The 15,990-nt window shown below is 36.5% G+C and overlaps 1 protein-coding gene across 2 annotated transcripts in view; it reads right to left on the bottom strand.

Annotated features, from left to right (window-relative positions):
• Positions 1–3,181: 3,181 nt before the first annotated feature.
• Positions 3,182–15,990, bottom strand: part of kiaa0319l (kiaa0319 like) — a 55,623-nt gene continuing 42,814 nt past the window's right edge. For both annotated transcript variants that reach the window (XM_002938832.4, XM_012957372.2), the window contains 13 exons: positions 15,717–15,849; positions 15,358–15,586; positions 14,378–14,501; positions 14,160–14,292; positions 12,972–13,120; positions 11,716–11,867; positions 9,799–9,937; positions 7,625–7,784; positions 7,041–7,183; positions 6,389–6,511; positions 6,037–6,127; positions 4,746–4,840; positions 3,182–4,021 (listed from right to left, as the gene is read on the bottom strand). In XM_002938832.4, the coding sequence (XP_002938878.2) occupies positions 3,834–4,021; positions 4,746–4,840; positions 6,037–6,127; positions 6,389–6,511; positions 7,041–7,183; positions 7,625–7,784; positions 9,799–9,937; positions 11,716–11,867; positions 12,972–13,120; positions 14,160–14,292; positions 14,378–14,501; positions 15,358–15,586; positions 15,717–15,849 (1,859 nt within the window). In that variant the 3' untranslated portion in view covers positions 3,182–3,833. The remainder of the gene's footprint in view (positions 4,022–4,745; positions 4,841–6,036; positions 6,128–6,388; positions 6,512–7,040; positions 7,184–7,624; positions 7,785–9,798; positions 9,938–11,715; positions 11,868–12,971; positions 13,121–14,159; positions 14,293–14,377; positions 14,502–15,357; positions 15,587–15,716; positions 15,850–15,990) is intronic.

Genomic DNA, 15,990 nt, shown 5'->3' with positions numbered 1-15,990 from the left:
CACCCCCCCCTTGTCTAGTTTAAACACTCCTCCAACCTCTTAACCATTCTCTCCCCTAGCACAGCAGACCCCCTTAACGCTACGGAAAAATCGCAAGATTTTACGCAACTTTCGTAAAGGCTACGAAAAACTCGCGTTTTTACGCAAAAATCGTATTGGTAACGAAAAATTCGTAAAGACGCCGAAAAAATCGCAAAACATACGAAAAAGTCACAAAATGTTCGTTTTCAAGTCGGAACTTTTCCAATTCGGGTCGGATTCGTGGGTTAGTAAATCAGCCCCTATGACTACTGGGCCACGCAAAATGTAGGGAATAAAACACTTTCCATAAACATATATTGAGTCCCACTGTACTCCCTCATACCTCCAGTTTCCACCAGCAGTCACAAGTTCTGCTTCCTCTATAAAAATGTCCATGTTTAAAGAGAGCTAGGCTATTGTCTAAGCTAACAAACTCCATAAAAATAATAACATTAACTATTAAGACTAAGGGGCAGCTTAATCATAATACAAAAATGTTACTGATCGGTAATTATAGAGAAGATACTTTATTTTCTGTGCTGGAACGATTCATACCGATGTGGAATATAAATATCTGAATTCTTTACATCCCTGCATTGTGTGGCAAGGATTAACGCAGGAGAATACAGTAGTGCTGCCAAAAGCAGTTGAATAGATTCTAATAAACTGACATAGGTATCAGCTTTGATAAATATTTCAGTTCATAAAAAATGTTTCTGACAGGAATATTTTGATAAATAGGAGGACGTGTATATACATATATTCATGCCATTCTTAAGAGCTATGATGTCACTTCAAAAAACAAACAAAAACTATAGCTTCAGAATGAATACTTAACCAACAGATAATGTATATTATAAGTGACTTATTAAAGAATCTTACCATATTATAAATAATATTGCCTCTTTTGCATCTTGAGCCACCATATTCTGTGCATCACTTATGGGCTTTATCAATTTGTGTGAGTTTGTGAATTCGAGAATTTGTTTTTTAATTCGAATAAACATATTTTGAATGCTTGCTTATTTATTAATAAGGAAAACTCTTTTGAATAAAAAAAAACACCTTGAATTTTTGAGTTTAAACTCTAATAACACAAATATCTTGAATTGAAAATATGGCTTGACTTTGCTTGAGACAAGTCCTGTTGCCTTCTATATAAACAAGCAAGATTTTAGATAACAAAGTTTTACATTGGCATTTTTTGCACTAGACCCCCAAACAATGTAGGTCTCTATAAAAATATATAGCATAAAACAGATCATATCTAGAACCCTGCTTCATCCAAATAAACCATTTTTATAAAAATATACTTTTTTAGTAGCAGTGTGCTATTGGGTACTGCTAAACAGAAAATTACCATTTTAAGAATTAAGGGCCGCCCCTGGGATCATAGGATTCACAGTGCACACAAACAAGCCAAGGCACACATACATGCTAGGTCACATCAGTCAATGAAAGCACAGAGTTTTGTTTTTGCTTCCACACTACTTCCTGTTCCATTTAGAGCTGCATTATTTCCTGTCAGGTGATCTCTGAGGGCGCACACAGGCCATCACTAAATGGTGGCTCAAGGAAAAGGATGGATAGGGGCAATATTTATAGATATATATATATATTCCAGTTTGGCAAGATTCTTTAATACTGTAGGTCACTTAATATAATCTGTTGGTTAAGTATTCATTCTGGGGATTTAGTTTTTCTTTAAGCACCAGACATTCGAGTTTTTGAACTATAATTTAAATTTTAGTTTTTTTTAGTGCAAATAAATTTGAATGTTGATAAATCACCCAATATACTAATGTAACTTGTATACATGGCCTTGCTTTGTGTGTGAGCAGAGTGTCTCATATGAGCCTGATTGTAGATTCATCTTTAAGTTAACTTTTAGTATTTATAGAATGTCCTATTACTAGCAATTTTGCAATTGGTTCTTTTTAGTTTTTGAATTATTTGCCTTCCTCTTTTACATCTTTCCAAATTTCAAATGGGGGTCACTGATCCTGGCAGCTGGGAAACCATTGCTCTGTGAGGCTACAATTTTATTATTATTGTTACTCTTTATTACTTCTCTAACGATTCAATTGCTTTACTATATTCCATTCTCTTATTCAAATCACTGCATGTTTGCTAGGGAAAATAAAACACTAGCAACCAGATACAGTAGTTGCTGAAATACCATACTGGGGAGCTGCTGAAAATTATTTAGCAGAATGCTAAATAACTAAGAAACCATAACAAATAAAAAATTAAGCCAAATTGCAAACTATCTCAAAATAACACTTTCTACATCATAGTATAAGTTAAAGGATTCTATCTATTATTGTATTTATTTATTATATCACTTGTCCTCCCTGTGTGTAATTTTGTATTTTTGTAAGCTTGTACAGCGCTGCGTACCCTTGTGGCGCTTTATAAATAAAGTTATACATACATGCATAGCAAATAATTCACTCTATCTTTTAAAATATTATTCTTGAACCTACAAATTTATTTTTATTTAGTGGTAATATTGGTGTGTAGGCCGCCATCTCAGTGCATTGTGCCCGAATCTTTAGAAAGAGCCAGCACTACACATTAGAACTGCTTTTAGGTAACCTATTGTTTCTCCTACTCCCATGTAATTGGAGGAGTCCCAAGCCGGACTTGGATTTCTTACTATTGAGTGCTATTCTGATATCTACTGGGAGCTGCTATGTTGCTACTTTCTCACTGTTCTGCTGATTGGCAGCTGGGAGGGGGATGATATCACTCAACTTGCAGCTCAGCAGTAAAACGTGACTGAAGTTTATCAGAACACAAGTTACATGGCTGTGGCACCCTGGGGAATAAAGAATATGGATAGCCCCATGTGAAATTTCAAAATTAGATATAATAAAACCTGTTTTGAAAAACAGATTTCAATGCAGGATTCTGCTGGAGAAGCTCTATTAAGGGATGAGTTTAAAAAAAAAAAACAAAAAAAAAAAACCCCATTTTCCTATGACAGTATTCCTTTAAATAAAGGGCAAACTAGTAAAATCAGCAGTGTTTGTATATGGGATTATACAAACTATACGTCTAAACTTTGCAGGTCTTTTTTTTAAAAAAAAAAAGTTTGCTAAAGTCTGCATAAAATATTAAATTGACGTCTCAATGTGCTCAGGAACAAGACTGAACATCTAGTACAGTGTTGGACTTTATTAAACACAAAACAGAACTTTTGATTTTTATTCTTTTACTGAATCCAGTGATCTGCAATCTCTCTTGTTATCAGCGTTTCTTATTCATACAATAGCAGCTTCTGATATCTTGTTGTTTTGTTTTATTTTGGTTAAAAACCAGAAGCCAAACATCTCTATCTTTTGAGATTAGAAGCCAAACCGATGCGGGCTCAGGCTTTCCAGACAGAGCCATAGCAATCTGAGAGCTGGAGAGGATGCCCAGCGCCTTTCACATTTTAGCCTTCAAAGCTAGGGGTAGGGGGGTAGTGCAGTTCAGGGGGACACACATTTTTTTTTCCTAAAAAAGTGGCTCATTCCTGAGATTCAGACCCAGGATTATGTGAAGGAAAAAAAAAACGCAATTAAATTAGTTTCTTAAAAAAAATAATCTAGCTTTCCCATTTTAAAATTCCAGTTCAAGTATGTCCAGTTACATAGCTCCTACAAGAACTATGGAGTGATGATGAGCTAATAAAATATCAATCTGTTTAAAAGCAGTTCAAGTTAGCAGCTTCAAGAGTAGAAAGTGTGATTTTGAGAGTTGGCATCTGCTCATGACCCCAAGATAGTTGGGCATTCCTTTGCATGTGCCGGCAAGGTGTCTCCCAGCTATAAAACTTCCTCTCTCTGGGTTTTTATCTTGTGATGGGCTTGTCCATTACGCAAAGAGCCATTCTGGGGTCGCAGTAGCTTGCCTTTTTCCCTATCTGACCATGTGTAGGTGTTCTCATCACTGTCTATCTCTGATTCAGAGTGCATCAGGCTGGTATTCTGTGTAGGAACTTTCAGCTTCACTCCTGTGGAAAGAAAATATGACAATTTGGAACAGAAGAACTGAAGAATTCCCAACCCTTTCACACTAATTGAGGTTGACACCTTTCAAGGTTTAATGACAAAATACACTCAGACAACTATAAGAATGTGGACAAACCATAAAATAATTGGGTACCTGCTTCTAAATATGCACCCCGAAAAGTACATACTTGCCTACCTGAAGTTATTGGACATAATATATTAAGATGGATACAGTACATATACCATTCAAAACTTAACAGAACACCCACAACTTTTAACATAGAAACATCCAGTATATAACTACATTATGCAGTGATCCCCAACCAGTAGCTTGTCAGTAACAGTTTGCTCACTACCCCCTATGCTCCCAGTGGCCTCAAAGTAGCTGCCTACTTTTAAATCTCTTGCTTAAAGTCAAGTTTTGGAAGCACAGAGACACAGTTTTATTCCATGTAGATCCTCCGCCAGGCCAGCAGTCCACATGGGGCTACCAAATTACCAATTGCAGCCCTTATTTAACATCCCCAAAGAACTTTATTCATGCTTATGTGGCTCACCAACACTTCATGAATAGAAAAGGTTGGGAATCCCTGCCTTACATGTACATTATGGAGCCCGTGGAAGTGGCTGGGGTTTAGATTTGTTGTGAGCATTCATTTACTTTTCTAGAAATGTTTTCATATATCTATGACTATATCTATATCTTTCATATATCTCTCCAGTTACCTGGTTTAAGGTTGGGCTTCAGTTCCATATGATCTTGGTCATCAGTGCCTTCTAGAATCTTATATCTGCTCTTGCGTTTGGGTTTACCTTTTTTCCTGCAGGAATAAGATATGAAATGCAGGATGTGTCACTTGCTGAGAAAAAGAAGCCTTCTATTTTAGAGTCTTTTAATTAGGGAAGCACTGAATCCCAGATTTGCGCAGCGCATATGCTAATTAGGATTCAGATTCGGTTCAAAATTTGGCAGAATCCGTCAGGGTGGATTTGGGGGTTCGGCCGAACCCAAATAAGTGGGTTCGGTGCATCCCTACTTTTAATATATGAGGTTTTTCTCACCAGCAGATTTCTACCAGTGAGAAATAGCCTATATGGCCAGTGCAGACTGTCACTGACATAAAAAAGGAACTTCATCCAAACACAACATAAGCTTTTTGAAAATTAAACATAATTTCAAGCAACTTTGCAATATACAGGGTGGGCCATTTATATGGATACACCTTAACATAATGGGAATGGATTTCCATTATGTTAAGGTGTATCCATATAAATGGCCCACCCTGTACATCAATTAAAAATATGCAGCATTTCCTTGATATTCATTGTAATAATTCCCTAGTTACATAACCTGGCCCCCTGTTTTGCTCATCTGGCTGACTACTTTAAGACTCAAAAAAAAAAATGTTACAGTCCACTGTCTTCAGCCTGCATTCTCCAAATCCCACAATCCCTTGCACATGTAATGTCAATAAAGAAAGGAGTACTGCAGTGCAATGCATTGTGGGTTATGTAGTTCCTGCATGTTGTCTGTAAGCTGTTGAGAAGTTGTTTCAATTTATAACATCATTGTTTTAGTTCCTGCTCCCCTGCCAGGATTTCAAATAATGCAGAAAGAGAAGAACTGTTTTGCAGCTGGATTGCAGCATATAAAATGGTATTTATTTATACTTTTTGAAGGAACAAATTATAGTGATGTGATGCGAGTACTACCAATGGAAGTCTGTATTGGTCATACTGAGTGTTTCTCTACCGGCAGAAATCCACTGGCAGAGGAAAAGCTATGTATGACATTAAGGTAAGGGCTGAAACCCTTGTAGGCTACAGCACCTGCACAATCTACATGTTAAAATATACACAAATGACAGTCTGGGCCTCACACAGAATTACAGAACAGATACTACACTTGATCTTAACCAGTACTGCATATGAGTAAAAATGTGCCCATTTTATTCATCTTCAGTTATAATTGCTCCCTCTAATTTCAATGTGGCTGTATTTCATTTGTCTCACTTACTTTCTGCAACAACAAATTGTGCACCAGATTAGCAGTCCGAGAGCCACAACGAAAACAAAGCTTGAGATGATGACATAAAGAACACTCCAGTCTGCAAAGTAGATAACATATTTATCATATATCAAGCAGTACCAATAGGTATTGGTATAGGTATTAAAAAGGTTGACAAACAAGTTACAGCGTGCCGTGATCTCTTTCAGTACATCCTTAAAATCCCACATTCCCTGCTCATGTGATGTCAATAAGGAAAGGAACATCACAATAGAATGCATTTGGTTCAGAAGCCAGGGTTCCAATTTAATTTTATCTTGTGTGGATTTTTTAAAAATATTATTATATAAATCAAACTCACCACAATTACTTTCTCCATCGCCAAACTGTCGGCGAATTAAGTTCTCCATCCAAAATGGGTCACAGATACAGCGCTTGGTCAGAGAGTTGCAGTGACCATGGAAGGAACAATTAAGCTGGCAAGCTGAGATGGGAACAAATATTTCATTAAAAAGTTGGAGATTAGAGCAGCATGAGGAAGCAGACAGAGTTGTGTGTTGTTGGGAGGAAGGTGAAAGCAGTATACTAAAGGGAAGGGTGTTTATGAGTAGAGTGTACATGGCCATAAGAGCAGTTTAAGGAAGGGAGATAGAAAATGGTGTATGTCATGTGACTATAACTGCATACGATTGTGAAGGATAGTACAAATGACCATTATTACAATTAATGTAACATCTGATAAGATAAATAGGATGCATTCATATTTGTGTGTGTGTATGTGACATATTGTTGTCTCCCATTTTCTTGTTTCTAGGGACAAATCTCCCACGTAGATAATAGTTATGTCCAAATTTAAGAAGGGGATATGTTAACCCAAGGAGAACTCTTGTGGAGGTATTTAATATTGCACAGATGATGGGGCTACAGAAAATGTGTGTACGGGTTGATGAGGAAGGGGGTAAGAGAAGGGAGGTAAGCAAGTATGGAAAAGGTGATTTCCTTTTTACGCTTACTAAATGTGTCAATTTCCATAGCTTTGAAGATGAGGAAATCACTTTGTTGTTTGTGTAGTTCATTCCTGAGTGTCGAGGCTACCTGGTATCCCTTCAGTGTCTGATGAGGGGGCTGATTCTGCACATAGAACACCACCTTAGTGCTGCAAAACAGATCACAAATCAGTTTTAAAAACATAAATAGCTGCAGTACAGTACAGTTTTGTTTTGCACAACACATTTTGTTTATAGTCAGGTGAGCCTGCATAAACACAAAATAAAGAACAGCAATAATACAAGCTAATGGGAAAGAAGGGAAAAGCCTTCTATTATCATGCACTTCTCTGTGTTTTCCATCACCAGATCCCATATGAAATACTGAATGTAAAGCTCAGCAAAAATTAAAATAATACATTGGGCTTGCCTTAATTCTCTTTGGGTCATGTGTTCCATAGTATTATAACTAATGTACCCCTTCTTTTTAAATATGAAGACATAAGAAGTAACCCAGGAAGTTTCCAACTTAAATAAAAAACATTCTGAAATGTTATAAGGAATTCTCTGTTCTAGATTATGGTTTTGAGATTACAGAAACAGGGACTCACCTTTGCTCTGTGTACTGTTGGATCTTTTGTACGATAATATCTGAATCAAGCACACCTAGCAGAACCCCAATCTGCCTCATGAACATCCCCTTTTGCCTCTCTGTCAGGTGACTGACATTGACATCCAGAATCATCTCTACCAGGTTGTTTTTCATGGGGTCTGAGGAAAGGCAAATAGTGGGGGAAAAAAGAAATAAATAAATATATATATATATATATATATATATATATATATATATATATATATATATAGTAGGTGAAAATGGATCGCATCACACAGGACTTATAGAATAATATAGAATTTATTTGGGTGCAAAGCAAAGAACTGACGTTTCGGCTACAGCAGTAGCCTTTCTCAAAGTTACACGTAAGCAAACCAAACAGAACTTAAATACACTGTGTGGCGGGAAACTACATAGTGACGTAGACACATATATATATATATATACTTCACTGTTTGTTTGTTCTCACAATGTGACTGAAACGTTGGGATACTAAAATAAATTTTAAAAATGTGAGTGCGATACTTTTTTTCTTGTATTTATGCATATTTATCAGCACCTACGCGGCTAATTTATTTTACAATTGAGTGCTCCTCTTGATTATATATATATTATACTGTATATATACACATACATACATACATACAGGCAGTGATCCCCAACCAGTGGCTCAGGGGCAACATGTTGCTCACCAACCCCTTGGATGTTGCTCTCGGTGCCCCCAAACCAGGTAGTTAATTTTGAATTCCTGACTTGGTGGCAAGTTTTGGTTGAATAAAAACAAGATTTACTCCCAAATAAAGCCCCCTGTAAGCTGATAGTGTGCATAGAGGCTCCCTAATAGACAAGATATAATTAGTCCTTATTGGAGCCAAAACAATCCTATTGGGTTTAATGTTTAAATTATATTTTTAATAGACTTAAAGTAGTAGATCCGAATAACAGAAAGACCCCTTATCTGGAAAACCCCAGGTCCTGAGCATTCTGGATAATGGGTCCCATACCTGTATAGTGATTTAAATACTGAACACTTGAAAAGATACACTTGAACACTGAAATGATAGGACTGAGGAACTCAAGAAATTGGGACTTCAAAACTAACTTCAACTTTTGAATTCCTGACATTTCCTGTGGTGAGATGCTTAACCTCTCCAAAACTGTAACACATATAAAATAATCACTGTGTTGTAACCTTTAGAAAGTTGGAAACGTAAAGAACAATTACACACAGGAATGCTTTGATTTTATTTATTCTCAATGGGGCTTCCAAAATGTTATATGGTGTTGATTAGCACTATCAGAATTTATCCTGCACAGGTAGTTTGCTTACTAAAGCAATATAGCATTTTATATTGCAGGAATTGGTTTATTTGGACACTTTACTAATAAATGACATTATAATGCACCACACTGGCATTTTGTGCTGCTTATATGTATTTTACTAGGTTAGCTGTAAATTATTGGAAGGAAAATTAGATTAGCAGCATAATTACTTCAACACCTGCTGATAATTAAATTTAGGCATTTAATTGCATTCTATTCCCTCTTTTCCTGTCTCAGTAACTAACATAAAAATAGGCACATGCTTGCAAATGGCTTAGAGAAAAAAAATAACGTTTAATAGATAATACAGACAAATTAAATTATTCTCCAGCTTTTGTGCAAATGCTAAATGTAAACATATGAATAAGTATAAGTTTGTTATGAGGAGTGAGACAGCATCCAGCATTTCAACAAGGGTATGGCCGTTAGACATAAAAGTTTGAACTCGATGGACGTGTGTCTTTTTTCAATTTACTATGCTATTTATACCTGAATGCTGTCTAATGCCTGATTAGAAACTTAAAATTATCCCTGTTTATTTCAAGCATTCTCAAGCAGATCTGGTGGTATAATTGGCACAATATATAGCTTGCCTAGCATAAGTGTATAATGCTGTGTCTGTGGATATTAGTGTAATGAAATTAGGTTAGTAAATGATGACATCCTCCATCAGCTTAATATAACCAACCTTTATATGGAATATATAGAATATACAGAAATATACTTCAGCGACAGAAGTATACAAACATGTCCTCTGACTGCAACACTTTTATTTTTGTTGTAATGGTGGTATTACATTTCGCTAGCTTCAATGTCTATGTCTTTGTATTTTTTTTTTTTATGTCTTACCAGGTTTCACCTCCACAGTTGCCCTATCACTGTCAGTTTCTCCTTTGGCATCTGTTACTTTCAAGTGAAAAGAGTAGATTCCTTCAACCAGATTAGAGAGGAACAGCACTGAGTGACAATCAGATCCATTAAGAACTTCCTGCATGCACAAAGAAGAAGTAGCTTAAAGTTAATGCACTACTAATCATACAGTACTTTTTAAAATACAAATATTACTAAAATATACTGTAGTCAGTAGAATGCATAATTAAAAATAACACAACAAATTATATTACAGTAAAATGTCTTTTAAAAATACATCAGAATTAAAGATATTAGGCCAAAGATACCAAGACAAAATAAATGGCAGGTTTTTTTTTTTGTTTTTTTTTTTTATATTAAAGGGACACTTACTTTTTGTTTTTCATTTTTACACTCTAGAGTTACTTTTATTCACTATTATAGGCATTAGAAACACACCCCTTCCACCAAATTTTACCCCCATCTCAGCATTTTAAAGTTAACATTTCAGTGCAGCTGCACAATCTCTTACCCCCCCTAGAGTGGAGTGAAGCCCATAATTATATGCTAGGTTTCAGCAAGTAAAATATCTGCTAAAAATAAACTTTAGTAGGCTCAGTATATAAAATATGCCAGTTCTACCCATTTTTTATTTTAAGGTTTAGTTCTCCTTTAAGGCAGTTTGTGGCACTTTTTTTACAGAGGGGAAAAAAGATGGACATCATAAGGTCACATTTATTCTAGTAATACACCTGCCTACAAAGCTGAACATATTTTTTCCCATTTGTTTTTAACACGAAAAATCTATGTTTCTTGTTATTTCTTTATACAGGGAAACTAAAGCTACTCTATGATTGCTCATTAGCTAAATAAATAAGTGATGGCATCCAGTTAGGTTTACATTTTTTCAGTGCTGTTTAAGGACTGTAAAAATACACCTCTTGTAACTTTAAGAACTTAACTTAGTTTTTTTTTTTTTTATCTAGAATTTCTAGGGTTGACTGGGCCTCTACAGACACACTAAAGAACCTACAATTGAGGACTCACTCTCAATTAGATGTAGGCAGTGCTAAGGCTAATGTACCATGGAGGAAACTGCAGGAGGAAACTTTGTGCAACTTCAGAAAGCCAAAGTGATGCGTAGTTCTTTCCACGGGCGACTCCTATTGTTGCTGGTGGAAAGGCATTTTGGAGTGGTTAGTTGCCTGAGGGAGCACAAGCGACTAAATGACTCCATGGGACTTTAGCCTAAGGGCCGTGACAGACAGGGAGATTAGTTGCCCGCGACAAGGGAGATTTGTCACAGGCAACTAATCTCCCCATCTGTCATGGCCCATACTTGGGTGTTAGTAGATCTATGGTGGAAATAAAAAAAAGGGCTAATGAGAATTAGTTTAAAACATACATTTTAATAAAAATTGTGGCGTATATGTCAGGTAACCAGTATGGCTGCACCAATTTATATAGGTATAAAAATAAATATGTACAATATACCAAAGTATATATCCCTCTTATGCTCGGTGCAAAATTTGAAAGATACTGACATGATACTCTATTAGTACATAACAATCTAAGTTAAGACCTTGGTGCCACTGCTTCTTTCTACTCCTACTTCACCCTACTCTAGCTAAAGTTTCAGTCTTTGCACCTGCAAGTGCTCGATGAGTATCACATTGTACAACCAATAACCAAACCAATACAAGAGGTACAGAGGGCCTTGCCCAAAAGAGCTTACAATCTATGTTACCCTGTATCCAAAGTCACTAGCACCAGGCTGAAGTGGCAGAATTTTTTTTAAAAAAAAGGGCATCATGGGAAGGTATGGGGATCGGAGAACATAGGTTGCTTGTGTTAACATATAGGTGCAGTGTATTTATATAACCACACAGGGCCCAATAGATAATAAGGTCTGCTTACCCCAGCTGCTGGACTCCCTTCATCCCGCTCCCACTGGTAGCTTACAATCCCCTTGTCATCAAAGGACTTTGTGCCATCCAACTCTGCTGTGTTACTTGGGAGAGTAATAACCACATTTCCTGCAATTTTGGCAACAGGCGGCTTGTTGATCTCTGTGAAACATGACATAATATACAAAAAAAAAAAAAGTTACTCAGCCATTCCATTGTACATAGGTAGCTAAACTGAATGCAATCATTGTCATTACATTTGTCACTGAGGAAGTGGTTATTTCTTTGATTTGTATAAACGCATTTACTTACTTATAGTAAGAAACCACAAATGGAATCAACATAGTATCTGGAAAGTACAAATGGGATCAACCTATTATCTGGTGCTAATGACCTTAGAGCATAATAAGTATACACTGAGCTCAGTCATCAGCACGTTAGTAAAGAGTGTAATCATATCCAACCTTTGGGGGTGTTTGACCTGGAAAGTCGGGGAAGCCTCTTAATGAAACTGACCCTAGTGCACGTGCATGCATCCTTAGACTGTACGCTCCACTGGGGGTGAAACTAATAAAAATACGAATAAAAGTACTATTTATATTTTTAGTATTAGCCTCAAATGCACTGTAAGGTATGATACTGTAGTAAACTTATGGCTTTTACAACAGGTAGCGGATAGTGAGGAACAAGACTGTCCAATTTCGCTTTGGTGAAAAATGTGTGAGCCTGCAGGAAAATTAGCAAAACTGAAAATTTAGTCAATGGATGTTTTTTGTTCTTTTGACTTTTGTCCTGCAAAATACATTGGAGTCTATGGCAGTTTTTTCGTGGTGAAATTTTTTGTGACAATACAGTAGAGTCTATAGGGAGTTTTTTGTAGCACATATTTTTTTAACAGAATCTTGGATGGATAAGAGAATTACTGTACTTTGCCTTTGTATGCTGTTTTTAAATCGTTGAGGGGTGGCCACTGCACTATTTTACATAGGGAAATATTTGCCCTTAGGTTATCCTTATGTAAAACTAAATAAGTGATCAATACTTTACTGTGAGGGAACTCAAAGTTCCTTTAGATAATAAAAGGAACTTAATGTTCCTTTAGATAATAAAAGGAACTTAATGTTCCTTTAGATAATAAAAGGAACTCTGGAAGGCTGTGACTAAATGAATATGGTAAATGCTGCCATTCAATGCCCAACCATTTGACCTGTACAGCAGGTATTATACTGCAGTGTAGCCCAATGCCACTATTTCCTAAGCACTTACCCTCCCTCACAATGACGCTTACGGTGCTCTGGCTCTGTAAATCCCTCTCGTCTTTTACAGTCAGTGTGAACTCGTAGGTTCCAACCTGCAGGCCACTCACAGTTGCGGTGCTGCTGTTGGAATTGGTGATTTTCACTCCATCAGGACCCCTAAATGCAACCCAGACATTAATAAAGCAATTCATCATTATTCTTGAAATTAAGGTCCCTCTAAGTTTTATCGTCAAGGCCATGCCAAATCCTCATAATACTCTTCATTCCATCATTATATTTGCTTATATTTGTATTTAGCCCTAAATCATCTTTAATGCTTTTAATAGTACCTACAGTATATTGCATAGATTAAACAGTTGCAGATTTGTTTGTTCTAGAAAACATAAATAACTTACACTTCTACTTAATTTTATTAAGGCTAATGTAGGGGGACCAGATCACTTGAAAATTCAGGGACATGTCTAATAAATACATGTTTCAGGGCAGCACTGATTGCTGATCTGGTCACCCCAGGCTTATGTCACAGGAAATGTTTCAGTACACACACTGGTTCCATTAAACAAAGTAAGTGACATGATATGCCTAACTATCAATACAGGTATGGGAGCTGTTTATATTTATATTAAAGGAAAAGGAAAGGTTATACCAAAAATTAAGCACCCCCAGTGATTGTATTTACTTACCTGATACACCAGGAACACCCCTGATTCACCCATTAGCAGAAAACTGTCCTTGCCCAGAATTCTTCTTTAGCTAGCACCACAGAGCAATCCTCTTCTGCCTCTTTTTTATTCACGCAAGTGGGTATGTGCAGTAGAGTAAAAAGCCAAACTTTAACAAAAAAAAAAAGTTGGGTTTTGCACTTTACTGCGCATGCTTTGGCCCCAGGGTAGCCAGGAAAGACAAAGTGGAAGAAGAGGATCACTCCATAGGCCAGGGCAGTTTTCTGCTAAAAGGAGCACCAGGCTGGAGTATCAAATTATTAAATACAATCACTGGGGGGGGGGGGTCTGTCAAAAAAATCCACACGGCTTCCACTGGTTTAGTGCATGAAACACAGTTTGATCTTTAACAAATGCAAGAAAATACCACTGCTGTGTCCCTATCTGTGGCACACTGCAGCGTTGTCCAATGGCATCTTTGGGAGATGCAAGTTGTTGGATGCAAAGTTCCATTGTGAGCACATAGTACGCACTTTGTTTTCTCCCAAAGGTAAGAAGAGATCCCTTGATCATCCGTGCTCCTGCTTCCATCTAAGGTTGTGCTATCTACAGGGAGAGTGAGCTCTTTGTCTGGTCCTGCATCTGCCTCTGGGGGTTTGTTGTTCTCTATAACAGTAAGAGACTGTTAAGCACTGCAGTAGATAAATACTCTATCATCTCACTAGTATTTCACAAATTAGCAAGATTTTACCTGGCTGTACGATTACTGTCACTTCACTGGTCGACTGTTGTCCTGCAGAATCAGTAACTGTCAGGTGGAAAGTATAGTCTCCCTCCTGTAAAGCAGATAACTGCAAATTTGCTGTCCTGACTCCCTGTAAAACACATTTAGCGATTTTACATTTACACATTTTACCGAAAATCTTTACAATAAAGTGGGGGAAAAACAGTTATGTGTGTATGTATATATATATATATGTGTATATATATATATATATATATGTGTATATATATATATATATATATATATATATATATATATATATATGTGTGTATATGTGTATATATATATATATATATATATATATGTGTATATGTGTATATGTGTATATATATATATATATATATATATATATATATATATATATATATATAGTTTGCTACTATTAAAAAACAGCAGGGTTTATCCCGCTTAAATGAAGTCCTGTTGTCGGTGTGCAGAACAGAGTGGAAAGGCCAGGGTGTGCTGGTGAGTGTGGACTGGAAAAAACAGTTAAACATTTTGTTTTGCTAAAAAGGAAACTCTGGGTACACCTACATACAATTAAAAATTACTTTAAAACTAAACTAACAGGTGCCACAAACTGCACTGAGGTAGGAGATGAGTTGCAGTAAGATAAGGTTCTATGCTATCATAATAGAAAATATTAATATTTCTGCGACTAATGAGAGTTACAGGGTACATTGTAGTGTGGTGGATAACAATTGCCAAACAGGGCAGTTAAGGGAAGGGACTGCCACTTCAAAGTGTTGGAGGTCAGGGATTTATCATTTACTGTACTGAACAGTAAAAACTAAGGTTTTTTACTATTTATTGGTAGTTTGCTTTTTTGGTCTTTTGTATAAATACTGAACACAACCACAATTTTAACTTTCTGCCCTGTATACTTTGGAATAAAGGAAGGGAATTTATATGATTACTGATGTAATAATAATGCAAAAAACACTTACCTGCATTTCCATAACATTTCCTTTGCTGCTGGGACTCAGTGACCATTCATAGCTGACAATGCCATGGTCGTCAGTGCTAAGATTACCAAAGAGCACTATGGAATTTTTGGGAAGGGTGATGACCTGGTTGGCCCCGGCATTGGCTACAGGAGGGTAATCTACAGCTTTGCTAACAGTAAGGTTCGCAGTGGTAGAATTCTGGGCTCCATCTGAATCTGTGACAGTCAGGCTATGAGCAAATAAATAAAGCAAGAGGTATGATGACCAAAAAATCTTGGCACATTAATAAGGCTCAAGCTGCCACTATAAACTTTATTATGAACGAAGGGGACAAATTCTGCACCCAGATGAGAACATACCGGAAGGTGTAGTTCCCGGGAACCAAGTTGCTAAGTTTTAATACTGGAGTTTCTGCTGTTACTTTTTCTTCTCTCAGTGGACCCTTCAGCTCTTCCCAGTAGTAGCTAACAATTTTTTCATCATCTGTACTTTCTAGATGTAAAGTTAACCAAACAATGTGAGATACCTTTATGTACAAAGATGCTAGTTGCAATTTTAAAGAAAGAATTACAAATCAGTCAATTGTACTTTAAACAATCTCTTTAATATATCGTATCTCCTTTATCTATACAG

The sequence above is a fragment of the Xenopus tropicalis genome, chromosome 2 (genome assembly GCF_000004195.4).
Source record: "Xenopus tropicalis strain Nigerian chromosome 2, UCB_Xtro_10.0, whole genome shotgun sequence".
Taxonomy (NCBI): domain Eukaryota; kingdom Metazoa; phylum Chordata; class Amphibia; order Anura; family Pipidae; genus Xenopus; species Xenopus tropicalis.
This window is presented reverse-complemented; position numbering and strand designations above follow the sequence as displayed.